Source organism: Bufo bufo, chromosome 11 (assembly GCF_905171765.1).
Source record: "Bufo bufo chromosome 11, aBufBuf1.1, whole genome shotgun sequence".
In the NCBI taxonomy this organism is placed as follows: Eukaryota; Metazoa; Chordata; class Amphibia; order Anura; family Bufonidae; genus Bufo; species Bufo bufo.
This window is the reverse complement of record NC_053399.1, coordinates 90,265,900-90,293,681: the sequence shown is the minus strand read 5'-3', so window position 1 is coordinate 90,293,681 and position 27,782 is coordinate 90,265,900. Positions and strand designations below refer to the sequence as shown.

Genomic DNA, 27,782 nt, shown 5'->3' with positions numbered 1-27,782 from the left:
TTTAAGGACCAACTGTCGGACCCTGTGTCATTCTTTGACCTCAAGAAAACCAGAAGGTGAGGATGCCTGGAGTGATGACAAGCAGCCATAATGTCCTACTTGTTCTTAAAGGGGAAGTCTACATTCTGGTAAGAATGATCACGTTTAGTAATGACTGGTAGGCAGCACAGGTCTAATAGGAAAAAAAACACATCTCCAGTGCTGCTTGGGATTTACTTATAAACCCTACCAAAGAGCATTGGAATGATGAGAGTTGTAGTCATCTTTCCAGAGCCGTGGCCTGTTGGGACTTGTAGTTCTCTGGGCTGCCGCTAGGGGAGGCTGGTGCACTGATAGCCTGGCGGTGACCGCAGAATGTGCGGGACGACGCGAACAAGTGTCAGGGGCGTGGCTCCGGCGCGGGTCACGTGGGCCGGGTGTCTGAGGTGCAGACTACAGGTCCCGTCATGCCGTGCGGCGGCCGCTGAGTAGTTGGATATTGATCCGGGAGTGCGGAGGACTGTGAGCCCGGGGCTGAAGTGAGAGCAGGAGGAAGCTCCGGGACATGAGCGCTGCGCCTCGGCCTGAGGTGGCCGCCGGGAAAGGACATGCTTCACTGGGGCCACCACCGTACTCAAGTGGCCGGCTCTGGCCTGGATTAAGCGTGGAGCAGTTCCCAGCACAGAGACTGTGACACCGGGGACGACATGACGTCAAAGGGTGAGTGCTGCCCCGCCGGGAGGGGGCGCTGCTGCTGCTGACGGCGAGAAGTTCCGCTGGGTCCTGGAGGGGGCCTTCAGGTGGTGGCACCAGGCTGGGCTCTCTGACCTCAGGTATGCCCTGGTGACATGGGCATTATAGTGACGTCCAGGTCACACATTGGTCCCTTTGGTGGCACCCTGGGCGACTGACCAGACTTTGTGGCATTGTACCTGCTGGTAGGTGGCATCCAGTGTTGGGAGACTCTTCCGTAGGTTGAGTGTTGGGGTCCTGTTGGCAGCCAGGTAATCTGGGCACACTGTCTGCTTGAGAGAGGGTCTTTGGCAGAAAGCCAGTTGCGATCTGATCTCATGTTGTGGGGTCACTTTTGATGGCAGCACACCTTTTGTTGGTGGCATCTAGGTTGGCATTGCACTGGCGTTGTTCTGTACACGTCTGCTGTGGTGGCACCTGTATTGTATGGGGGTGGGGGCTTTATTTGCACACAGTGGGTTGCCCTTGCCCAGCACTGTTTGGGTGGTGACCTCTAAATAGTGTATGTCGGGGTGATACCAGCTTCCCTGAGGTACCACGATGGTTACCTCTGATGCCCTTATTTGTGACGTGCCCGGGCATCTGCAGGGGAGGGCACGGCTGGGTCTTCACGTCATGGATTTGTATTTCTGTTTGTTTTAGGTTGTTTGCTTCATTTGCACAGCTGGCAGAGCTGCGTCTGGTGCCACCTGTAATCCAGGAACATGTGCCAGGCAGTTGTCGGCGCCTCCTGTCTGTGTAAGGGGCTGGTGACCGACAGGGCAACGTTGGCACCTTATTCACAAGTCAACTACTGCCCCCAGCATCCACAGACTAGACTAGACTGCATTTGTAAATAGTCTCCTTCCGTTTTGTGTATACAGGTGATCCCGCCCGCCGCATCCGTTTGGGGTCACAGTCCAGTGGTGGGTGGTCATGCTCCAAGGGTCAGGAAAACAAGGCTGCCTTTCTCTAAGGACAGCGCCACGCCAGTCCATGGGTGGCATGTGGTATTGCAGCTAAGCCCCTAGAGCGAAGCTGCAATACCAGGCACAACCCATGAGCAGGTGTGGCGCTGTTTCTGGAAGGACACAGCCATGCTTTTAACCACACTGTCACTGCTTTATGCCTTTGTTATTGCCCTGTACCCACATGGGTAGCTCGGAGCGGTGGGCTGTGGTCCCCGGCACAAGGGGCTGAGTCTGGCCGGTCCGGTTGGCCTGTATATATGGATAGGCCCATTGGTGGTGGAGTGTTGCCTGTTCTTGAAGAGAGAGCTGGTGGGATGGAGTGGGTGACCTGGTGGACCTACAGACGAGAGGTCTCACCGTGGTGTCACTTAGGAAAGCCAGGAGAGGTGACCTTAGTGATAGTTGGCGCTAGAGTAGAGGGCTGGGAAGGGTTAACCACAGGAGCAGGCGGGAAGGGAACCAAGGTGGCGGTGCTGGACCCTGACCCATGGTCTATCAGAGGTTGGCGATGGCTGCCCTGAGGCCCCTGGCATGGCCTGATTCTGCATTACCAGGAGCGGGTAGTGCCCCTAGAATGTACTGCAACCATTAAGCTCCTGCGCCTCATAGGACAATTGTAACCATCAAGAGAAATGTGCTGCCCTCCTGTACACCACCCCCCTAGAGGGCAGAGACTGTTGGCATTCCTCTGCGTCTGACTTATCTCCGTCCCTGAGGTTTCTTCTGGGCGTCGGGCACACTTGGCTTTCCTGACATGTCTCGGCGATGAGGGAATTTCTGGGTGATTCAGCGGGCGTGGGGTGTACAGTCCCGTGGAGGGGCGAGTAAGGAAGTTTCCAGTTTATCAATGGAGCCACTTTATGGTCTTTACCAGATCTCTGCGTCCTGTCAGTGAATGGAAAGCCTGCCTTGATCGTGTTCCTTACAAGAGACGCACCTGTATCACTTGGATATCGGGACATGAAGGTTGTGAAGGGTGTTTCCGTTCACTGTCAGCAAGCAGTCATTTTGAAAATGGTGAAGCATTGATACACAAGGTTGTAGATACGAAGCTCTTGACATCAAACTGAGAAGGCTGCGGTCAGTGCTGGTCCGTGTCTGGTGGTGTTGCGGTAAACCTCACCGTCTGTAGAGTACGACTCTCATCGGGCAGTGTCGGGGGTCACCCAGGTCCTTGGTGATGGGAGGGGTTATGTGGTATGCGGAGGGTAATAACAGTGATCACAGGGGCAATAAATCTCGTGCCCGGGTGGTGTCAATAGTGAATCACGACGAGGAGGATGAGGTTATGTAACTGCCTAAATAGCAACCGCCCAACATTTCTGCATCCAGATCCACAACCAGTGCTTGCTGTCTTATGCTGGCTGCAGTGAATGGAATCTTTCAAGGAATTGTTACTTTAAAGGGGTTTTCCCATAAATGTGGTCGCTGGGGTCCCCGAGTCCCGCTGTCTGACTGCAACAGCATGGCGCCTGTGTGACCACCACTCCATTGACTTCTATGGGAGAACCGCACTCTGCTTCCTCCATCAGTCCCATAGAAGTGACTAGAGCGGTGGTCCCACAGGGGACTCCCCTACTTGTGGGGGTCCCCCAAGTATCTATCTGTCAGACCCTCGGTAATCACACGTTTAATCCTCTATCCCTTTCATCTGTAAGGCGAGGAGCTTTAGTCTCCAGTGTGGAGTTGTTATTTATGCAATTCCCCAATGTCAGCGGACCATCGCCTCCACTCGTAATTGTACGATCAGTCTGTGTAAAGCAATTGCTAATGAGGCATTTCCAGAAGGAGAGGATCGATGCCTCTCATACAGATAATCTATATTAGGGAATTGCCACTATGGTAATCTGGAGCTTTCAAATGTCAGGAAACGGCACTGTATGCATTTCCCTAGTGCAGCACTGACTGTATTGGGGGATTGCACTGTATGCATTTCCCTAGTACAGCACTGACTGTATTGGGGGATTGCACTGTATGCATTTCCCTAGTGCAGCACTGACTGTATTGGGGGATTGCACTGTATGCATTTCCCTAGTGCAGCACTGACTATTGGGGGATTGCACTGTATGCATTTCCCTAGTACAGCACTGACTGTATTGGGGGATTGCACTGTATGCATTTCCCTAGTACAGCACTGACTGTATTGGGGGATTGCACTGTATGCATTTCCCTAGTACAGCACTGATTGTATTGGGGGATTGCACTGTATGCATTTCCCTAGTACAGCACTGACTGTATTGGGGGATTGCACTGTATGCATTTCCCTAGTACAGCACTGACTGTATTGGGGGATTGCACTGTATGCATTTCCCTAGTACAGCACTGACTATTGGGGGATTGCACTGTATGCATTTCCCTAGTGCAGCACTGACTATTGGGGGATTGCACTGTATGCATTTCCCTAGTGCAGCACTGACTATTGGGGGATTGCACTGTATGCATTTCCCTAGTACAGCACTGATTGTATTGGGGGATTGCACTGTATGCATTTCCCTAGTACAGCACTGACTGTATTGGGGGATTGCACTGTATGCATTTCCCTAGTACAGCACTGACTGTATTGGGGGATTGCACTGTATGCATTTCCCTAGTACAGCACTGACTGTATTGGGGGATTGCACTGTATGCATTTCCCTAGTACAGCACTGACTGTATTGGGGGATTGCACTGTATGCATTTCCCTAGTACAGCACTGACTGTATTGGGGGATTGCACTGTATGCATTTCCCTAGTACAGCACTGACTGTATTGGGGGATTGCACTGTATGCATTTCCCTAGTGCAGCACTGACTGTATTGGGGGATTGCACTGTATGCATTTCCCTAGTACAGCACTGACTGTATTGGGGGATTGCACTGTATGCATTTCCCTAGTACAGCACTGATTGTATTGGGGGATTGCACTGTATGCATTTCCCTAGTACAGCACTGACTGTATTGGGGGATTGCACTGTATGCATTTCCCTAGTGCAGCACTGACTGTATTGGGGGATTGCACTGTATGCATTTCCCTAGTGCAGCACTGACTGTATTGGGGGATTGCACTGTATGCATTTCCCTAGTACAGCACTGACTGTATTGGGGGATTGCACTGTATGCATTTCCCTAGTACAGCACTGACTGTATTGGGGGATTGCACTGTATGCATTTCCCTAGTACAGCACTGACTGTATTGGGGGATTGCACTGTATGCATTTCCCTAGTACAGCACTGATTGTATTGGGGGATTGCACTGTATGCATTTACCTAGTACAGCACTGACTGTATTGGGGGATTGCACTGTATGCATTTCCCTAGTGCAGCACTGACTATTGGGGGATTGCACTGTATGCATTTCCCTAGTGCAGCACTGACTGTATTGGGGGATTGCACTGTATGCATTTCCCTAGTACAGCACTGACTGTATTGGGGGATTGCACTGTATGCATTTCCCTAGTACAGCACTGACTGTATTGGGGGATTGCACTGTATGCATTTCCCTAGTGCAGCACTGACTATTGGGGGATTGCACTGTATGCATTTCCCTAGTACAGCACTGACTGTATTGGGGGATTGCACTGTATGCATTTCCCTAGTACAGCACTGACTGTATTGGGGGATTGCACTGTATGCATTTCCCTAGTACAGCACTGACTGTATTGGGGGATTGCACTGTATGCATTTCCCTAGTACAGCACTGACTGTATTGGGGGATTGCACTGTATGCATTTCCCTAGTACAGCACTGACTGTATTGGGGGATTGCACTGTATGCATTTCCCTAGTACAGCACTGACTGTATTGGGGGATTGCACTGTATGCATTTCCCTAGTGCAGCACTGACTATTGGGGGATTGCACTGTATGCATTTCCCTAGTACAGCACTGACTATTGGGGGATTGCACTGTATGCATTTCCCTAGTACAGCACTGACTGTATTGGGGGATTGCACTGTATGCATTTCCCTAGTACAGCACTGACTATTGGGGGATTGCACTGTATGCATTTCCCTAGTACAGCACTGACTGTATTGGGGGATTGCACTGTATGCATTTCCCTAGTACAGCACTGACTGTATTGGGGGTTTGCACTGTATGCATTTCCCTAGTACAGCACTGACTGTATTGGGGGATTGCACTGTATGCATTTCCCTAGTACAGCACTGACTGTATTGGGGATTGCACTTCATGCAGTAGGTGGGTAGTGGGGAGTCTCGTCATTGCCCTGGACGTGCGGGCAGAGCGGGTGACCCAGCCATGCCCCGCTGCTTCCTACCTCGGTGGATCCTCCCGGCCGCACCTCTTCCTGCTCCTGTCTTATCTCCCTTTATGGCAGACATCTTGGCTGCTCCTCGCTCTTCTTCACTGCTGTCTACATGGACGTCTCCTCCACGCTGCAAGCAACGTACCCAGCGCCCGGTAACCACACAGGTTAAAGACGGGCTGCAGTACCTGACACAGCCAGTGGACGGGGGTGGCGCTGTTTGTGGAAAATGTTCCCTCGGAGGGCACGTGACGCTGCCCGGGAGCTTGTCACCCAGCTGTCCCAGGCGCAGATAGCAGCAGAATATAATTTTTTTGGATGACCCTCAGAGTTTTTAAACGATGGGGGTGCAGCGGATGCAGCGCGGGGTTATCCAGTGAGATAAGCTCCGCTCCATGACATAGACACGAGGTGTCGCCGAGCGTTGGCGGGTGATCAACACATCCAGGGATCTATTTATAATCTGCTATTTGTGTCCTGGCCCCGGATCTCTCGCCGTCTGCCCCGGAGTGACTGGATCATCACAAGTAGCGCGAGAGCCCCCCCCACTGATCTCCTTACTATCCCCTCACAATCCTCTGTCCCTTTAAGGCTACATGCACGCGAACGTATTTTGTTTCCGTGTCCATTCCGTTTTGTTTTTTTTGCGGATAGGATGCGGACCCATTCATTTCAACGGACAGCACACAGTGCACTATCCGTATGTCCGTGCCCCACAAAAAAATAGAGTCCTATTCTTGTCCGTTTTAGGCATTGTTACAATAGATCCGCAAAAAAAAACGGAGGCCATATGGACGTCATCAGTTGTTTTTTTTTTTTTTGCAGATCCGCAATTTGCGGACTGCAAACCACATCCGTTCGTGTGCATGTAGCCTAACTCTGTGCACTTCCATCACATTTCACACCTCGCCTATAGATCCTATTGCTTCCCCTCGCTGTCAGCGTAATGAACCAGGAGGCCCAGGATGAGCAGCGTGTAATCCCCCTGTAGTTTTGGGGTGGAGGCTGTAGCGTCTGCTCAGCACGTGTACTGAGAGCAGCCGCCATGGGGAATGCTGAACGCTCCGTTTTCAGACCAGAACTGACGGAGCTGCGGATCCAGGACAAGTCGCTGCAACGCTAGCAGTCCCATGTAAGGCGGCCATGACGGGCAGTCCCGGCGTCAACGCTCTGCAGCTTTCTAATATACTTATGCTGCGATTCCACCCTGTTTCCAAGATCTCTGCTTGCTGGGAGTGTTTCCAAAGCCTAATATTTTCCCACAGCTGAGGTTCTGTTACAATTGTGTCCACTCCGGACCCCACACTGACACACTGTAACAAATCCACAGGACAGGAGACAGTCTCCTTAGCTGTGAGAAGGCTACACAGGCTTTTCAGTCTGCGTTCCCTGACAGCAAGCAGAGATAGTGAAACACCTAGTATTAATCACCTGTTCTTTGTTTAAAAGCTGGGTGACAACCAACACGGCTGCTGTAACAGTCGCCACACGGGTTGTCAGCCATTTCTGGGCTCCTGATTGGCAGAGGAGGGCACAGCGGTTTGGCAGTCGTCGCTTCTGATTCTGTTCAGCCGCCTCCTGGTCTCAGAGGGAAAGCTGGCCGATGACCTCCTGTGCCATGTTGGCTAGGACATGACCTCCAGCGGCCTGGTGTCCGGCTGCGGGCACACGCCCGCCATGATGCAATGTGCCGCCAACACCCGGCGTGTCCTCTGATTACTGTAACTTTCCACATTACATCAGTTCTGGCCCAGAGACAAACCAGGTTTCACATGTCCGGGGTCATCACCCAGCTTTCCCAGGTTGGCCTAGTAATGCAGCAAGTCCAGGAAAGCTGGGTGACGCCCCAATGGCGGCCATATTGGATTTCACCCAGCTTTCCCATACCGCTGAACGTCAAGCCTGCCTAGCGATACAGACTGGAGGCGACCGTCCGTGCAGGAGTCTGGGAAAGCTGGGTGACGACTGTCCTTGTACATTTAATGCTCACACCGATTGTCACCCAGCTTTCCCAGAAGCAGATAAAATCTCCAAGTGTCCCCTCCAGCCGCTATGAGACTACAACTCCCAGCCAGGGCATGCTAGCGTTGGCCATGCATCTCCCATGATGCTCTGTGTCTGCGGGGGGGGGGATGAGCGCAGAAATGCCATGGGCTTGAGACAATCTGCTGAGCTCCTCATACTCAGCCTGTGATATCATAGATCGGGGGGGGGGGGGGGGGGCGACCTTTCTCCACATTCCTATCCGCTTGCAACTTTTTACAAAAAAAATTCGGAAATGATAAAATTAATGAATATTTCTGCTCAGGGTTTGTCACCCAGCTTTCCTGAGTCCCGAGCAGTAATGTGGTGGGGGGGGGGGGGGGGTGCATCAGTGCCATTCAGGCGCTGAAGAAAGTCCTCCGCTGTGTGAGTAGTAGTCGTCTTGTAGGGGTCTAGATGTAAAAAGGAAGCCCCCCTGTTCACTGACAGCAAGCAGAGAGCTCAACAGAAACACAAAGGCTGTTCAAGAGCTGCAGAAGCTGGGACCCCCGACTGTTAAACGGGGTGGTCCCACTGCAGTCGTGGGCCGGGTCCTTAATTCTCCTGATCAGCGGGGGGTCCCAGCACACAGATTCATGCAGTGTACGCGTCCTAAACATGAAGGGGCTCCTACTTTAGGGGGGTGTAAAGCAAAGCAGCACTGATTGGCTGAGAGTAGTCACCTGACGGCCCCCCAGTGCTGGGATTTTTGGGGGTCGTTGTGATCCATAAACGTGATTATCCTGCTCGAGAAGTTCCCCCCTCCATTGCCGGGGCGGTGACATCCGCTGTCGAGCCTCAGCACAAAGGGTTAAGTACATGTGTGCGGCGTAGTACTCTTAGAGCAGCGCGCCATATGCCGCGGGCAGGGCCAGTGGTGGTCACTGGCCGGCTAAGCTGATTTACCAGCCCCCTCCCCGACATGAATAGGGATGAAATTTACCTATTCATGTGTGAATGATGAGGGGGGGGGGGGCTAATTGTGGAGCAGGACAATGGTGGACGCCACCATCTGCTACCAGGACTGACCCCTGAGGAGGGGGCTCAGGTAGGAAGCCCCCTTTCCTTTCTTTTCAGGAGGACCACCACATGGACCTGTCTGACACGTCTCATTGGCTGGGGGGCGCCACCCTGCATCTGTATCTAGTGTGCACTGAATGTGTTGCACCCACCTGCAACTTTGGCAAAATATTCAGTCGCTGCATTGCCCGCTAGTGGTTAGGGGTGATGTGAGAGCTTGGACGGAGCCCCACACTCTGGTGGTCCGCAGACCCATTGTTATTCTGAAGTCTGGTACCCAGGGATGCAGTGACCTCCTGTACAGGCGCCCCCATGACAACACTTCCTGCAGCACACAACAGCCAATCAGGTGTGGACTGCTTTGCTACCTGTGCTGTAACAGTGACAGCTGGATTCCAGTTCTTTGAGGCCTCGGGGTCGGAAGTGTTGTCATGGGGACACGGGGCGCAGCTGCCGATCTGGCAGGAGACGGGTAACTCCATCCTCTCCTAATGCAGTAATAAGATACCTAAAAACAATTTCACAACCTCTTGGCGTGCTGCTAGGGGCGCCCCCCTGTGGCCACACTTTCCAGATTGATCGCCTCCTGGGTTGTCAGGAGTCCCGGTGGAGGGGGTGTCCCTGCTGCCGGCAGCCAGACGTGGGTAGTGCCCAGCGGTTTCTGCATCTTCAGGCCCCCACATACCACAGGTCTCTTAAAGGGGAGTTCCATTTTATATACGATGAAAATAAAATTGTGTTTCAACTCTTTCCAGTGTTCAAGATCTGTGTTTGCTGTCAGTGAAGGGAAACATTCTTGTTTGTAAAAATATATTACAGCTTCAGCCGCGATGTCCCCCTCCCCCCCATGTTTATGGACACATCTGATCACATTATCCTCCATCAATAGCCATGCTGTATCAGTAGGTGACCTAAAGTTAAAGGGGTTCTCCGGGCTTCAGTTATGTAGACCTGTCCTCTGTTGCCCATCAGCAGTTCTGACCATGCTAAGCTGCTGACAGCACCAGGTAAGGGGAGGAGAGAGCAGCACAAATACTCATCAGGAGTAGTGAGAATATTATCTTTTATTCTGCCAGATTGTGCTCTTTCAAGTGCCCAGTAGGTGGAGCTTCACTGTGAAGTGCTGCCTGCCTTCAGATGCTTTACAGCCCCGCCCTCTGCTTTGAGTGACAGCTGTAGCATCCAACCAGGAGACACCACAGTCACCACTCGGAGGGGAGGGGCTTGTGAAGCATTAAACAGTGAAGCTCCGCCTCCTGGGCACATGACAGAGCAGAATAAAACTTCATATTCACCCTTTTGGCACAGTCTGTGTCCTCTGCTGCTGCCAATCTCCATGCGGAGACCAGGGGTACTGTGGAAGAGCGCCCCCATGTTGGCACAACGAGCTGCCCACCCACGGTCTGGGGCTGAAAAATTATTAAAAAAAATAATCACCACTAGGCTCGTTGTGAATGGATCACGCAGCTGAGGGTTTGCTACAGTTGGACCCAGTCTAGAAAATCCTGTCTGCTCCTATGTCCACCTTATACCTGTCACGTCTGGTTTAGTCTGCACATGTGCTCCCCCATGTAATACCAATAGCATTGTGGTGTTCCTCTGTTATTCCTCCTGGAAATGTAGGATGAAACTTGCAGCTGGATGCTACAAGTTTGGGGTGGGGGCGTCACAACACCAGAATTGTCAGTATCAGAGGGAAAAGCTAACCAGCTAAGCGTACATTTCCAGGAGGAATAACAGAGTAACAGTTCCTTTGGAATATAAGTATTATTTATAGGTTCCCCTTTAAGTGTCCGCTGTTTACCCTTCTCACTGGAGCTCATCAGCATGGTGGCCGCTGCGTGGTCCGTGCCCAGTACAATAGCCGTCATGTGCTTGCTTAAGATATGCCCAAGAACAGGCCTCTATTTGTCTGCCTGGTGGGCCCGGCCCATTGTAAACACCAGTTGTAGAAAACGTGGGGGGGGCACCTCCTGACATTCTTCGCTGAGGGGTAGGTGGCTGCAGAGGTATGTGCCGATCTGCGTCCTCCATACTTGTATATGGAGCCACACTATGGGGGGGCTATAGGGCTGCCCCACCTCCGAGGAATCCAATATGTTCCTTCCAGGTGGTAGGGCACTGCCAGGCCTGCAGTGGCAGAGGGTTATCATCCTGCACCGTGCCAACACATTCTTCTTGTAAAATGCAGCCTTATGGAATCGCTCTTTATGCGATTGTCTAATCATCGCACTCCACAGAGCTCATCCCGTTAATCCCATGCTTACGTCCCAGTCCATGTCGAAGCGTTAAACAAGTGAGATTATAAAGAAAATATAATGCTGCAGTACCAGACATTGCCATTGTACAGGAGTGGCGCTGTTCTGTACCAGGGGACAATAGATGCCTCAGCTCAGATAAGTGTTTTTGGATGCAGCGCCCCTTTAAGTGGCCGTGTTGTGGACGGCGGCGGCACCTGTAGGAGTTAGAACAATGCCCCCCTTCTGGTCGTTGGAGTGGGGGGGGGGGGGCGGGGTCACTCGTCGCCTTTTGTAAAAACTGTGAACAAAGGGAAAGCAGAGAGCGTCCTCATCCAGACGAGAGCGCCGGGTATTTATATGGCAGGCCTCGCTCGTCTGCCCGGTGCGTGACACGCTGTTGTGCATTCCTGGAGCGAGACTTTGACCTGGGACCGGGGACTTCATGGTCACGTGACCTGGGGACACGGATCTCGTCCTGTCAGATTTCATGCCCTCGGCCGGGGCGGAGCCTGGACTGCCCGGAGATCTCCTGGAAGGTGAGTTTGGGCTGGGTGACAACTGCCATGGCCGGCGTTACATCTCCCGGTCTAATGCCTGCTCTGTAATCGTATTCCCCATGACATTACCATCCTGAAGAATCTTTGAGTCCCTCTGGTATTCCTCCTGGAAATGTATAAACAAACAACACTGGGTGCTGCCGGTTGGGGGGGGGGGTGATGGGTCTACATATTCTGATTGGGTAATGTAAGGGTGTAGGGGCAGTCACCCAACTGCTCTAACCCAGGTAAGAAATTATTTGTAATTTCCAGGAGGAACAACAGAGGATCTTAGAAAAGTTGTTGCCGGATTGTTTTGTTTCTATTGGGATTACCAGTATTTACTGACACAGGCGTGTCGAGAGAATGGAGCCGTCCTCTGCCCGCCAGCGCCCTTTCTTCTGCGTACTGAGAACGGTCATTCAGGATTCCAGGAAAGTTGGGTGGCAACCCTGGCAGAGCTGTAAATCTGGGTGCCACACATATATTTTTTTTTTATATAGATATAAATGTCATCGTGAAGGTAGCCGGGCAAAAAACCTGTTTGTGTCATATGACCAGTGACTGAGCCACCAGCCGGTGGCCGCCATATATGTCACTGTCCAGGCTTGTAGATGGGTCACCTTCTACTGTATTATTAGGAAGTACAATACCTGGTGACACTGAACAAACAGGGCGGGCAGGGAGATTTCTGCTCTGAATTGTGAATGCAGCTACAGTAGGATCAGTACAGGGCAAGAAATATAATGTATGTACACAGTGACTGCACCAGCAGAATAGTGAGTGCAGCTCTGGAGTATAATACAGGATGTAACTCAGGATCAGTACAGGATAAGTAATGTATGTACACAGTGACTGCACCAGCAGAATAGTGAGTGCAGCTCTGGAGTATAATACAGGATGTAACTCAGGATCAGTACAGGATAAGTAATATATGTACACAGTGACTGCACCAGCAGAATAGTGAGTGCAGCTCTGGAGTATAATACAGGATGTAACTCAGGATCAGTACAGGATAAGTAATATATGTACACAGTGACTGCACCAGCAGAATAGTGAGTGCAGCTCTGGAGTATAATACAGGATGTAACTCAGGGTCAGTACAGGATAAGTAATGTATGTACACAGTGACTGCACCAGCAGAATAGTGAGTGCAGCTCTGGAGTATAATACAGGATGTAACTGAGGATCAGTACAGGATAAGTAATGTATGTACACAGTGACTGCACCAGCAGAATAGTGAGTGCAGCTCTGGAGTATAATACAGGATGTAACTCAGGATCAGTACAGGATAAGTAATGTATGTACACAGTGACTGCACCAGCAGAATAGTGAGTGCAGCTCTGGAGTATAATACAGGATGTAACTCAGGATCAGTACAGGATAAGTAATGTATGTACACAGTGACTGCACCAGCAGAATAGTGAGTGCAGCTCTGGAGTATAATACAGGATGTAACTCAGGATCAGTACAGGATAAGTAATGTATGTACACAGTGACTCCACCAGCAGAATAGTGAGTGCAGCTCTGGAGTATAATACAGGATGTAACTCAGGATCAGTACAGGATAAGTAATGTATGTACACAGTGACTGCACCAGCAGAATAGTGAGTGCAGCTCTGGAGTATAATACAGGATGTAACTCAGGATCAGTACAGGATAAGTAATATATGTACACAGTGACTGCACCAGCAGAATAGTGAGTGAAGCTCTGGAGTATAATACAGGATGTAACTCAGGATCAGTACAGGATAAGTAATGTATGTACACAGTGACTGCACCAGCAGAATAGTGAGTGCAGCTCTGGAGTATAATACAGGATGTAACTCAGGATCAGTACAGGATAAGTAATATATGTACACAGTGACTGCACCAGCAGAATAGTGAGTGCAGCTCTGGAGTATAATACAGGATGTAACTCAGGATCAGTACAGGATAAGTAATATATGTACACAGTGACTGCACCAGCAGAATAGTGAGTGCAGCTCTGGAGTATAATACAGGATGTAACTCAGGGTCAGTACAGGATAAGTAATGTATGTACACAGTGACTGCACCAGCAGAATAGTGAGTGCAGCTCTGGAGTATAATACAGGATGTAACTCAGGATCAGTACAGGATAAGTAATGTATGTACACAGTGACTGCACCAGCAGAATAGTGAGTGCAGCTCTGGAGTATAACACAGGATGTAACTCAGGATCAGTACAGAAGTAATGTATGTACACAGTGACTACCAGCAGAATAGTGAGTGCAGCTCTGGGGTATAATAGAGGATATAGCTCAGGATCAGTACAGAATAAGTAATGTATGTACACAGTGACTGCACCAGCAGAATAGTGAGTGCAGCTCTGGAGTATAACACAGGATGTAACTCAGGATCAGTACAGAAGTAATGTATGTACACAGTGACTACCAGCAGAATAGTGAGTGCAGCTCTGGAGTATAATACAGGATGTAACTCAGGATTAGTACAGGATAAGTAATGTATGTACACAGTGACTGCACCAGCAGAATAGTGAGTGCAGCTCTGGAGTATAACACAGGATGTAACTCAGCAGCTTCATATGAATGTCACTTTAAGGGAGCATTCACACGACCGTATAAATGGATCCGCATCCGTTCCGCAAATTAGTTCATTTCAATGGGGCTGTCCGCATCCGTTGTTCCGTTCCGTGGCCCCGCAAAAAAGATAGAGCATGTCCTATTCTTTTCGGACAAGAATAGGCATTCTCTATATAGCGCCGGCCATGTGCGGCCTGCAAAATGCGGAACGCACATGGCCGGCATCCGTGTTTTGCTCCCTTACACTGTTACACATCAGATAGGTGTCGTCTGAACGCTCATTTGTCCGACTGCTTTTACTCTCAGCTCCCCGCAGACACATGTGGCTGAGAGACGCCTATGGAGGCGCCTCATGTCCCCCGGGAACACACGTATGGAATATGCTGAAATGTGACGGCCTGATCTGCGTTCCCCAACATTTGCCTTTGAGGAGAGTCCGGTCTCCCCCCAAACACATTTGATGGTCAGCCTGCAATAACTTCATGGGTATGGCCACCTTCCTCGTGGACCTCTTCTCCTGACTGCTCGTGGCACCAGGATGATAAGCGTCCTGCAGGAATGCTAGGAACGTGTCTCTGCGGTCAGATATGGTGGCAACCGTTCATTGATTGCGATGATGTCTCCTGTGTGAGCGCTGTAGCCGCAAAGAAGCCTGGAAGCTCCAGCGGAGGGTGGTTGTTGTTGTTTTTAGGGCTTGCTGATTTTGCTGCGCATCTGTGGGTAATCTGATATAAAATCTGCATTCAGTCTGAGAGCATGGTCACGGCGTGGACAGTGACTTCTACACGTCTCATCCACTTGCCGGTATTCTGGACAGAAAACTCACAGCGATTCCACTACGTGTGGATGAGACCTTACAGGGCAGGAGGAGCTGAGTTAATTGATATACGTTTTTTTGGGGGGAAAATGTTCTTTATAATAGATTCATTAAATTCCCTTCTCTTTCTATGCTCAGGAGTCCAGTGGGTGGGAAGTTGCTGATTAGGACCGCCCACTGGACTCCTGAGCATAAAAAGAGAAGGGATTCTGAATCTTTTCCCACAAAACGATTTATTTGCTCAGCTTCTCCTGCTCCGGCAGAGTCTCTTTAAGGGGTTAATCCCAAAATGTTACGTGATGGTATATGACTAGGATATGTCATCACTTATAATAGTTGGCGGCGGACCTCTGCGACCACCTGCTGGCTGCCTTGTGCGGTATTATGTGATGCTGCAGGGAGTCGCTGCTTTATAGACTCTCGAAATGACACTAATAATTGCTGGACGATAAGAACTTGTGACACATGCTGCCTTAGTCACCGCATTCTTAAAGGGGGTGTCCACTATTCTTAAAGGGGGTGTCCACCTCAGCCATGCAGATAGCCAAGCTGAGGCAGCTGATTGCAGAGCGGTTTTATTTTTTGGGCCGTAGTCAGTGGCCAACCAGGTACTACACATGTTTACCATATTACATGGATCCCGTCTATAAGCGACGTAGGAGTAGTCACCCGGCAGTTTTATAATCCATTGTAATCAATAATTATGATAAGGCGCAGTGTAGCCTCAACCTTGTCTCGTCACCTCGGCATCTCCACATCCTGTGGTCACTGGGTGATCGTTACAGAACGTGAGTGCACCGCGGTTAGGCTCCATTCACACGTCCGCAAAATGGGTCTGCATCCTTTCCGGAATGGGTGCGGACCCATTCATTCTCTATGGGGACGGAATGGATGCGGATAGCACACAGTGTGCTGTCTGCAGCCGCAATTGTGGAGCGCGGCCCCGATTTTGGGTCCACAGCTCCGCAAAAAGATAGAGCATGTCCTATTCTTGTCCGCAGCTTGCGGACAAGAATAGGCATTTCAATGGGGGTGCCGGGCTGGTGTGTTTGCAGGCCCGCAACACACCACGGACGTGTGAATGCAGCCTTACTCGGACTGAAAAATCGTTATTAAAGGGGTAGTCCACATTCTGTATGCCCTATAAGGATGGAGAGATGACGGGGGAGGGGCTGTGTGCCTTGTGTGTGCCCTATAAGGGTGGAGAGATTATAGGGGAGGGGCTGTGCGCATTCTGTGTGCCCTATAAGGATGGAGAGATGACGGGGGAGGGGCTGTGTGCCTTGTGTGTGCCCTATAAGGGTGGAGAGATTATAGGGGAGGGGCTGTGTGCCCTGTAAGGATGGAGAGATGATAGGGGAGGGGCTGTGCACATTCTGTGTGCCCTATAAGGATGGAGAGATGACGGGGGAGGGACTGTGCGCATTCTGTGTGCCCTATAAGGATAGAGAGATGACGGGGGAGGGGCTGTGCGCATTCTGTGTGCCCTATAAGGATAGAGAGATTATAGGGGAGGAGCTGTGCGCATTGTGTGTGCCCTGTAAGGATAGAGAGATTATAGGGGAGGGGCTGTGTGCCCTGTAAGGATGGAGAGATGATAGGGGAGGGGCTGTATGCATTCTGTGTGCCCTATAAGGATAGAGAGATTATAGGGGAGGGGCTGTGTGCATTCTGTGTGCCCTATAAGGATAGGTAGATTATAGGGGAGGGGCTGTGTGCCCTGTAAGGATGGAGAGATGATAGGGGAGGGGCTGTATGCATTCTGTGTGCCCTATAAGGATAGAGAGATTATAGGGGAGGGGCTGTGTGCATTCTGTGTGCCCTATAAGGATAGAGAGATTATAGGGGAGGGGCTGTGGGCATTCTGTGTGCCCTATAAGGATGGAGAGATGATAGGGGAGGGGCTGTGTGCATTGTGTGTGGCCTATAAGGATGGAGAGATGACGGGGGAGGGGCTGTGTGCATTGTGTGTGCCCTATAAGGATGGAGAGATGATAGGGGAGGGGCTGTGTGCATTGTGTGTGCCCTATAAGGATGGAGAAATGATGGGGGAGGGGCTGTGTGCATTGTGTGTGCCCTATAAGGATGGAGATATAGGGGAGGGGCTTTTTATTAAGGGTTTAGGTATATGATAGCGGGGGGGGGGGGAGTTGGCTCTGATTGGCACAATTCCTATAAAGCTTCTATAGGCCACTACTGGTACTATCGCATTACCCTGGTGCCCCCATGTAAAGTTGCATAGATTCATACATATGTCCATGGCTGATGTACCCACTTAAGAGACTGCGGGACGCCTGCCCATAGTTGTATCTGCCTTAGTGTCTTTTGTACCTTCTTGGACAGGGTTGGTGGAGAGACCCCTACCCTTGGCAGAATATCAAGCCCCACCTTTCCTGAGGACAGAACGGAAAGTTGTTCTGGATACAAAAGGTCATTGTAAGGCTCCATTCGCACGTCCGTGGTGTGTTGCGGACCCGCAAATTGCAGGTCTGAAACACACCCGCCCGGCACCCCTATAGAAATGCCTATTCTTGTCCGCAAGCTGCGGACAAGAATAGGACATGTTCTATCTTTTGCGGACCTGAAGATCGGGGCCGCGTTCCGCAAATGTGGATGCTGACAGCACACTGTGTGCTGTCCGCATCCATTCCGTCCCCATAGAAAATGAATGGGTCCGCACCCGTTCCTGGTGCGGACCCATTTGCGGACGTGTGAATGGAGCCTAAGGCCTCATGCACACGGCCGTGTTCCGCGTCCGAGAGCGGTCCGTGGTAACACGGATTCCTGTTGAGAGCAGGAGCGCACGGCGTCATTGGTTGCTATGACACCGTGCGCTTCATGCCGCCGCTGCACTACAGTAATACACTCGTATAGTGTATTACAGGAATCCAGGCTGTGTTACCACGGACCGCTCTCGGACGTGGTACACGGCCGTGTGCACAAGGCCTAAGGCTACATGCACACAACTATATGTGTATTGCGGTCCATATGCCATCCGTTTTTTTTTTTTTTTTTTGCTGGACCATTGTAACTGTCCGCATTTTTTGCGGACCCATTGAAAAAAATTGGGTCGCATCCTATCCGCAAAAAAACGGAACGGACACTTAAGGAAACAACATTCGTGTGCATGTAGCCTAAAGACGAGGAGACCACAGGGGTAACCTCTTCCTATTCACCGGCCGCTGTAACTCAGCCAGATAGCAGCGGGATGAGGCACATTACAGGCCGGATGAGCGGTGCCCGCTGTCACACATGCGCTGTGGTGATGTGGGCATTTCCTGGGTCTTGTGAAGATATGTGGCAGATGAAATAGTAGGGAATTGTCAGCGAAGGTCCTCTGCTAACGTCTGGTAGGTTTGGTTCTCCAGCCTTGTTCCTGTAGCTGGCACCTCCTTCTGGTTTTGACGCCAGCCATTATTTACAGGTATCGCCCACAACATTTCCCAGTCATAGATCAGACAATGCACTGAATCGGATATAAACCTGTTGGAGGGGACGCCAGGGGCTGGTCATATCTATGGAGCCTTGGTGACTATATAATAGATCTGCTGTAATGTAGCTACTTCTTGGAAGATGGGGTCAGAAGACATTGTCTTGTGCCCTCATACTCTCCAGTAAGATTTAGGCTACATGCACACGACCGTTGTGTGTTTTGCTGTCCGCAAAACACGGATGGCGTCCGTGTGCGTTCCCGCAATCTGCCGAACGGCACGGACAGCCATTAATATAACTGCCTATTCTTGTCCGCCAAACGGATAAGAATAGGTCAGGTTATATTTTTTTATGGAGCTGTCCACATCTTTTGTGGCCCCATTGAAGTGAATGGGTCCGCATCCAAGCCGCAAAAACTGCGTCTCGGATGCGGGCCAAAACAACGGTCGTGTGCATGTAGCCTTATTTGTAGGGTGCTACTTGTAAGAAGATTGCCTCATACCAGCCAAGCCAGAGACCCCCATCTGTCCACAGCTTTCTTCCGTTTGGAGCCGAGCTAATTTGAATATTGTTCCCATGATGCATTGCCTGTGGATCGCTTCAATGAGAACCATCCCCCCCCGATGCAGTGTGGTCATTGTGAGTAAATGGTTAATCGACGTTCTCATTGTTACGCTGAGCGGTGAGCTCATCTCTTGGCTGACACTGAACGTGTGGGGACTTTCCAGCAAGTCCAGATGGGAGGTGAGCAGAAAGAATTCGGCTCCTGAGCACATGAAATTGGGGCCCATGTCACCGGCTTTCCGACACACAAAACCTTTGTGAGGTTTTGGAATTGCAGCTGTAAATTTTAGAAACCTTAACTGCACGATCGTTCAGTAGAGTCGGAGAGAGGAGAAATAGTGACATGACTACATTTGGGGCCACAGCAGAGTCCTGGGACATCTACAGTGTGGTGGGTTACAGGAGTCTGTTCATCCTGAGGCTTCTGGTTCATGGCTTTTGTCATATAGAAGACGGTCACTTACACAGGCGGAGTAGGACCTCTTTGACATGTGTGACAGTCTGAAAATGCAGATGACAACCCCCTGTAATCACAGCAGGGTGAAGTTTGGCCATGTTTTTTCCTAAGTAGCTAATGGTCCTCATTCAGGAGGGTCCTCAGGTAACAGCTTCGTTTTGTAGGTTTTGTTATTTTGCTGCTGCTCTGACTCTAGAAGGGTTTTGGTCTGAGTGCCCCGTGGGAAGGGGGAATCACTATCTTGGCGTCAGCCCCCTTTATTTTGGAGAGTCTTCAGTCATGGTGCAATGGCAGGTCTGACAACATTAGTTTCTCACACTTCCTCTTCTCACAACAAATCGTGAGCTTTGTGGTGGAGAGAGAACCTCATGGACAGCGGGAGGAACTAGAGAAGCTTACTTAGAACTTGGCTGGAGAACCTCCTCATAATTGAGTTTTACTTTCGGTGTAGAGCTCTCTTTTTAAGGCAACCTTCCAGTCTTAATGTATAGTCAACATACCTGGTGCCCTCAGTTCTGGTATCCCATCACATTCCTTTCGAGCTTGGCCTCCACCATCACTGTAGGAAAGTCTAAGACATGCTACTTCCTCCTCCACTGCCCTTGAATGGGTACTGCCTACGTTGTTGGTTCTGGTCAATCTGAGAGCTTTGGAGTTTCCTACAGTGCTTGGTATGGGTAAGTCTATGTTGGTGGTGGCCATCATGACAGGAATCTGATAAGGTATTAGAACGGAGGGAGCATGGGCTGAATTGAGGGCACCAGGTAAGCTACACTGACCTGGATAAGAGGGTCGCTTTAAACTATCCTCATTCTGTGTGTGCTTGCATGGCCCCCAAAGCCAAAGGGAGCCCCCCTCATTTTTAAGGCTGGAGGCTCTAGGGGATTTTACACTCTTCAATTCTCATGAGGTTCTTGAGGTGCATGTGACCTTCTGGCCTGGAACCCCTCTTGATAACTCTCCATGTTTCTCAATGCCTCCCATTTGGAATGAGGTTATGGGCCTAGTACCCTTGGACTTTCTTTGTGACGTGCAAACCTTCTGGCCCCGACTCATTGACTTGACTGAACGTATCTTCTTCCACACTGATAAGCGGTGGTTTGTTTCCCGACCGTATCAATCAGGTGATAACATTTCTGTAAATGTAAGATTCAGTTATCCGCCTCTGCTGTATAATGCATCGATGTCAGAGCGGAGAGTAGGTGGAAGCTCTGCAGCCAGAACGTGTCGCAGGTGGTTTGATGGAAACGTACTGCAGATAAGCAGCGGAAGTCTGGTTTTATAAGTGATTGATGCAGAGCGAGAGGCGAGATGTAGAAGGCTGTTAATGGAGGAGCCCTCGGCTCAGCCCCTAAAAGTACTGGCACAAAGTAGGGTTAGATACTTCAGGGCCCAATCCTTTGGCCTAGAGGTCATCCCACAGCAAAAGAAACTAGGATATGATGGTTTACTTGATGTTGTTGTGAGCCACGAATCATGGACACGTTATTCTTATTATGTCTGGGGATTATATTAATGTATGGCGTCTGGACCTTCTGAAAGAGTCACATGAGGAAATCTAAAGAGATGACCATGTTCTACTAAGTACATGAAGTTGTAGGCTACAGTAAAAGCAACCTCATGTAATGTATGTACGTGGTGACTGCACCAGCAGAACAGTGGGTGCAGCTCTGGGGTTATTAACACAGCTTCTGTAATGAGTAATGTATTTACTAAGTGAATGAACTTTACATGTATGAACAGTAAAATGGCGCTGTACCGTATAAAGGTCAGCCATCAAGGCCGCACGCTGTAAATCTCTCTTGTGTTTCCTTTCTTGTCAGTTTTGTCGGCTCATCCCGAATATTTCAGTAATCCAGAAAATATTTTTGTCTCCTAGGTAAACAGTGGGACGGCAGCCCCACTCTTAATGACTTTAACCAGGTACGACAAGCCACTGCAGGCGGGCTGGCTCATAACTTCAGCGACCCTCGAAACTTCAAACCCCCAGAAGCGGCTCGACTCATGAGACCGGCATTGCAGCGGCAGGATGACATGGTGCAAGGTGAGGCCTGTGTGTCTGCGGGACCTTTCTCTGCTTCCGATTTCTTTCTTTTTTCCCGTCACATTATTTTAAATATTTTCTTTTTGTGACGTGGCTACAAAAAGTCAGAAAATATCTTTTGGGGTGGTGATGGTCCACAAGGCTGACGAGTGACTACTTTCATGTGATCACATGCTCGTTGGGACCCTTGGCAGTAGGGCCGCACATGCTGCGTTATCCTCATCTCCAAGGCGGCCATTACTCTTTCACACACTATAGTAAGGCCATATTTGACCATAATTGGAGGAAATAGTTGGAGACCTGATTTAACAGGTAAAGGTCTCCAGAACATCCATCTTCTTGAAGCTTCCATGCACGCTCCATGTCACGGGCTGCTTCACATTTTACACCTGAGATCCGTCTGGATCCTCGCTATGCTAGTAGCTTTCAATTGTTGTGTAAACCCTGTGACCGTGACCGTGACTACTTCAGCCGCCAACATGACAAGCCTAACTCAACGCTTGTAGCTGCAGAGATCCACGGGGCTTAGAGCATGACAGGAATGTGTGTCAGTGGATCCTGCACCTGCAGGCTGTAACCGTGCACCAGGCATTTACCTGAATTAAAAGGGTTTTCCAGTTTTTATATAAAAATCCTAATCTCTGTGTGACCAGATTATTCAATGAATGTTCTTCCTTTTTAGAGAAGCGCCTGTCCCGAGGCATCTCTCACGCAAGCTCCTCTATCGTCTCCCTGGCTCGATCCCACGTGTCCAGCAATGGCAGCAGCGAGCATACGCTGGAGCCCCCTGTGTGCACCTTCCAGCTCCCCGACCTAACAATGTACAATGATGATTTCCGGAGCTTTATCGAGCGGGACCTGATTGAGCAGTCCATGCTGGTGGCCCTGGAACATGCTGGTAAGTGACCCTACTGGGGCCTGATCATATTCGCAGAGTCCCTAGGGACTGTTACAAAGGTAGAGGCTATGCACACATTCAGGGCAATTTTACTCGCTTTGGGCTACAAATCATTTTAGCTGTTTAGGTGGTCAGGAGCTCAGAGTGAAGGCTTCACATGAGCCCTCAGCTGATGGGACTGCAACTGTTCTTCCGCAAACAGATGGATTTCTGACCCCTATATCTTTAAAACTTCTGAAAGTTTTTAATAAAGGCCAATTGAAAAATATATATTTTTAGCCCAAATTGAGTGAGATAATGCTATCATAAAAATATATATTACCCTGATGGTGTCCACAGCCTTAAAATTGAGATGTTTGGGATTTACATATATACCAAAAGGAAATTAACTAATGTCCAGTCCTTTTTTTGAAAATTCAGGATTTATCTTGAAGGATTTCTGTCACCAGAAATACCTAAATTAAACTGGCTGACCTTAGCGATGTGCTAATGTCAGCTGAACCTAACGAGCCTATTCCTAGTTTTATCTATGCCCCCGTTACTCCATAAATGGAACTTTTATAATATGCAAATTAGCCTCTAGGAGAGGGGGGGGCATTGCTCCTGCTTAACGGGGGCATAGATAAAACTAGGAATAGGCTCGTTAGGTTCAGCTGACATTAGCACATCGCTAGGGTCAGCCAGTTTAATTTAGGTATTTCTGGTGACAGAAACCCTTTAAAAGTGTAACTCTGATCACAGCTGATATTACCACCAGTGCTCTCAGGAGACATTGCTGATAGTCTCTTTGGATTGTCACTTGTCACGCCTATCCTGCTGCTGGGTGAGCTACAAGATGGCCGGCTTATCCCCTTGTGCTCACTGGCACCAACAAGAGAGGTGAAAGTGACAACTGCTCTGAGAACATTCATTTCTACACCAGTTTTATGCTGTTGTGATACTGGAGGTTCTCCGCCTCGATACTACAAGTCCCAGCATGGCATTCCTCCCCCCCCCCCTTCATGACAAGTCTGGCACGAGCTGTTGAAGTCAGCAGAGGCTCCCCAGTGGTGAGGGCTGTAGACTTGGCTTATTTACTCGTGTGGGAGCGACGGACGCAGATTCCTCCAGGCTGATGTCACTTGTGTTGTGACCGGCTGCTGCTAATTCATCACGTTCCTCCATTACTAACACTAACGGGGAAAACAAAGACCCTGGAACTTTTGTGTGGGGTAATTCTAACCTTTTTGTATTGCCATCTATTACAGCTTGGCAGCAATTCATGGGTATGACAAGCTGCGCTTATTACCGCGACTCGCCCCTCCTGAATGTGCTCTAGAGGGGGCCCCAGAGGTGGGGGGCAGTGAAGGTTTGCCCTATCACACGTCGCCGCCATGTTCCCTGACGTAACGCCAGCCTCTGGGGTCCTGAATTCTTACCCCACAGGGGCACAGTTGTTTGTGTGTTCTCCCTGCCCAGTCTCCCCTGATGACTGATGGGTTGACTGCCCGCACTGTGCCCAGTGATTTCATGTAGCTTCCCCATACAGTGAGGGTCTCACTGACAGTGGTCCATTCACACGTCCGGATTTGCAAAACACGGACACCAGCAATGTGCGTTCCCTATTTTGTGGACCGCACATCGCTGGCACTCTAATAGAAAATGCCTTTCATGTTCTATTTTTTTGCGGAACAGTAGTGCGTATCCGCAAATGCGGACAGCACATTCCGGCCCCTTTGAAAATGAATGGGTCCGCACCCGTACCGCAAAATTGCGGAACGGATGCGGACCCATTTTGCGGACGTGTGAATGGACCCTTAAAGGGTTTCTCCAGTTCGTCATCTTTTTAATCCCCGTTAAGAATGAAAGAGCGTTCTGAACCGGGCCAGTTTCGCTGTTGAAAAGTTTCGACAAATTCAACACTTTGCTCTAGGTCCCTGCCACTTTGCAGATCTCTGCTTGCTGTCAGTAAATGGAAACATTCTTGTTTGCGTGCAGAGGCTGAAAGTCCATCCTAACCTAATACTTCTCACAGCTATTTTTTTCACACATTGACATGCTGCAGGCCGCAGTACAACAGGTCCTTCTGGAGATGTACAGTAACATGCTATGGATTTTTTCGCCCCGGAAAAACCACAGTTTGGCCACCAAGTGTGAACATGCCCATAAGTCTATGGCAAAAAATTCCATTCACTGACAGCTAAAAGAGATCCACTTAAAAAGTGAGACTAGCACAAGTGTGACATCTGTGATGATTGTGAATGCTGCTATCCGACAGTCCTAGTACAACCCTGGGATCTGTCACATTCCCAGAATACCGGAGGAGGTCATATGACCCGGAGGACGACTTATACATACATCTCTTCATGCTGCTGCTTGTCTTCAGGTGTAGTCCGGTTACATCAGCAGATGGCGCTGCTATAGGACACACTGTGTGACTTGGGAACGGGGGGTACTATGCCTTCTCCCATCTCAAATAATGTACAACCAGTGCCCATCACTGCAACAGGAATGGACTGCAGGGGCCCCGTCAGCCCTTCACAGAGAGCCAAACCACCCACCTCCAGGCTAACGGGGGCCCCTGATACAGAAAACATGTCATGCACCTGGGGTTTCTGCACTCTTCAGTTTTGAGAAGTTGCAGACGTTTTCTCAGGTATTTGTATTATCTACTTGATAAGTAACGTGTCCAGGTGCAGTTTTCATGTAGTAATAACCTACATAAAGAATTGTCACTATGTACATACCTTACATTACTGGTCCTGAGGTACATCCTTCAGAGCTGCACTCACTATTCTGCTGTTGCAGTCACTGTGTACATACATTACTTATCCTGTACTGATCCTGAGTTACATCCTGTAATATACTCCAGAGCTGCACTCACTATTCTGCTGGTGCAGTCACTGTGTACATACATTACTTATCCTGTACTGATCTGGAGTTACATCCTGTATTATACTCCAGAGCTGCACTCACTATTCTGCTGGTGTAGTCACTGTGCACATACATTACTTATCCTGTACAGATCCTGAGTTACATCCTGTATTATACTCCAGAGCTGCACTCACTATTCTGCTGGTGGAGTCACTGTGTACATACATTACTTATCCCGTACTGATCCTGAGTTACATCCTGTATTATACTCCAGAGCTGCACTCACTATTCTGCTGGTGCAGTCACTGTGTACATACATTACTTATCCTGTACTGATCTTCAGTTACATCCTGTATTATACTCCAGAGCTGCACTCACTATTCTGCTGGTGCAGTCACTGTGTACATACATTACTTATCTAGTACTGATCCTGAGTTACATCCTGTATTATACTCCAGAGCTGCACTCACTATTCTGCTGGTGTAGTCACTGTGTACATACATTACTTATCCTGCACTAATCCTGAGTTACATCCTGTATTATACTCCAGAGCTGCACTCACTATTCTGCTGGTGCAGTCACTGTGTACATTACATTACTTATCCTGCACTAATCCTGAGTTACATCCTGTATTATACTCCAGAGCTGCACTCACTATTCTGCTGGTGGAGTCACTGTCTACATATATTACTTATCCTGTACTGATCCTGAGTTACATCCTGTATTATACTCCAGAGCTGCACTCACTATTCTGCTGGTGCAGTCACTGTGTACATACATTACTTATCCTGTACTGATCCTGAGTTACATCCTGTATTATACTCCAGAGCTGCACTCGCTATTCTGCTGGTGTAGTCACTGTGTACATACATTACTTATCCTGTACTGATCCTGAGTTACATCCTGTATTATACTCCAGAGCTGCACTCACTATTCTGCTGGTGCAGTCACTGTGTACATACATTACTTATCCTGTACTGATCCTGAGTTACATCCTGTATTATACTCCACAGCTGCACTCACTATTCTTCTGGTGCAGTCACTGTGCACATACATTACTTATCCTGTACTGATCCTGAGTTACATCCTGTATTATACTCCAGAGCTGCACTCACTATTCTGCTGGTGCAGTCACTGTGTACATACATTACTTATCCTGTACTGATCCTGAGTTACATCCTGTATTATACTCCAGAGCTGCACTCACTATTCTGCTGGTGCAGTCACTGTGTACATACATTACTTATCCTGTACTGATCCTGAGTTACATCCTGTATTATACTCCAGAGCTGCACTCACTATTCTGCTGGTGCAGTCACTGTGTACATACATTACTTATCCTGCACTGATCCTGAGTTACATCCTGTATTATACTCCACAGCTGCACTCACTATTCTGCTGGTGCAGTCACTGTGTACATACATTACTCATCCTGTACTGATCCTGAGTTACATCCTGTATTATACTCCACAGCTGCACTCACTATTCTGCTGGTGCAGTCACTGTGTACATACATTACTCATCCTGTACTGATCCTGAGTTACATCCTGTATTATACTCCAGAGCTGCACTCACTATTCTGCTGGTGCAGTCACCGTGTACATACATTACTTATCCTGTACTGATCCTGAGTTACATCCTGTATTATACTCCAGAGCTGCACTCACTATTCTGCTGGTGGAGTCACTGTGTACATACATTACTTATCCTGTACTGATCCTGAGTTACATCCTGTATTATACTCCAGAGCTGCACTCACTATTCTGCTGGTGCAGTCACTGTGCACATACATTACTCATCCTGTACTGATCCTGAGTTACATCCTGTATTATACTCCAGAGCTGCACTCACTATTCTGCTGGTGCAGTCACTGTGTACATACATTACTTATCCTGTACTGATCCTGAGTTACATCCTGTATTATACTCCAGAGCTGCACTCACTATTCTGCTGGTGGTTGCTGGAAGATTTCAGCTCTGAATAAATGCAGTTATCTAGAGTATATATTGAAATGGATCACTTGCTAAATAATTAACGGTAGGTTGAATGCCCATGTTCCCGGTCTGCACAGTATGGCACTTTTTAGCTCAGCAGTTTGTGCTCCAGACATGGACTTGCAGACGTAATCAGCCATTTTTACACTTTAGTTGATGCCTCCGTTGCTTTGCTCCCTCCCTGCAGACGCTCCCTGCTCTCATCGCCCTCCATATCTGCTGTACACTGCGTGGGCACTGGAGAGGCTGATTGTTAGCAAGTCTCTGTTAGGATTTGGGGGAGGGGGGATTTACTTTAGTGAGGTGGCAGAAGGGGTTAACGCGCCTCTGCATGTACTTCTTGTCCTTCTCGCTGGATCTCGTCCACTTGGCAGCAGATGTATTGACGGTATTTGTGTGGAGCCATTGTCTCTTCTGCA

At 49.4% G+C, this 27,782-nt stretch overlaps 1 protein-coding gene across 1 annotated transcript in view; it reads left to right on the top strand.

Annotated features, from left to right (window-relative positions):
- The first annotated feature begins 482 nt into the window (after positions 1 to 482).
- The window catches only part of OTUD7B (OTU deubiquitinase 7B), a 42,594-nt gene continuing 15,294 nt past the window's right edge, over positions 483 to 27,782 (top strand). The window contains exons 1-3 of the mRNA XM_040412695.1: positions 483 to 699; positions 21,454 to 21,618; positions 22,301 to 22,516. Of these exons, the coding sequence (XP_040268629.1) occupies positions 687 to 699; positions 21,454 to 21,618; positions 22,301 to 22,516 (394 nt within the window). The 5' untranslated portion in view covers positions 483 to 686. The remainder of the gene's footprint in view (positions 700 to 21,453; positions 21,619 to 22,300; positions 22,517 to 27,782) is intronic.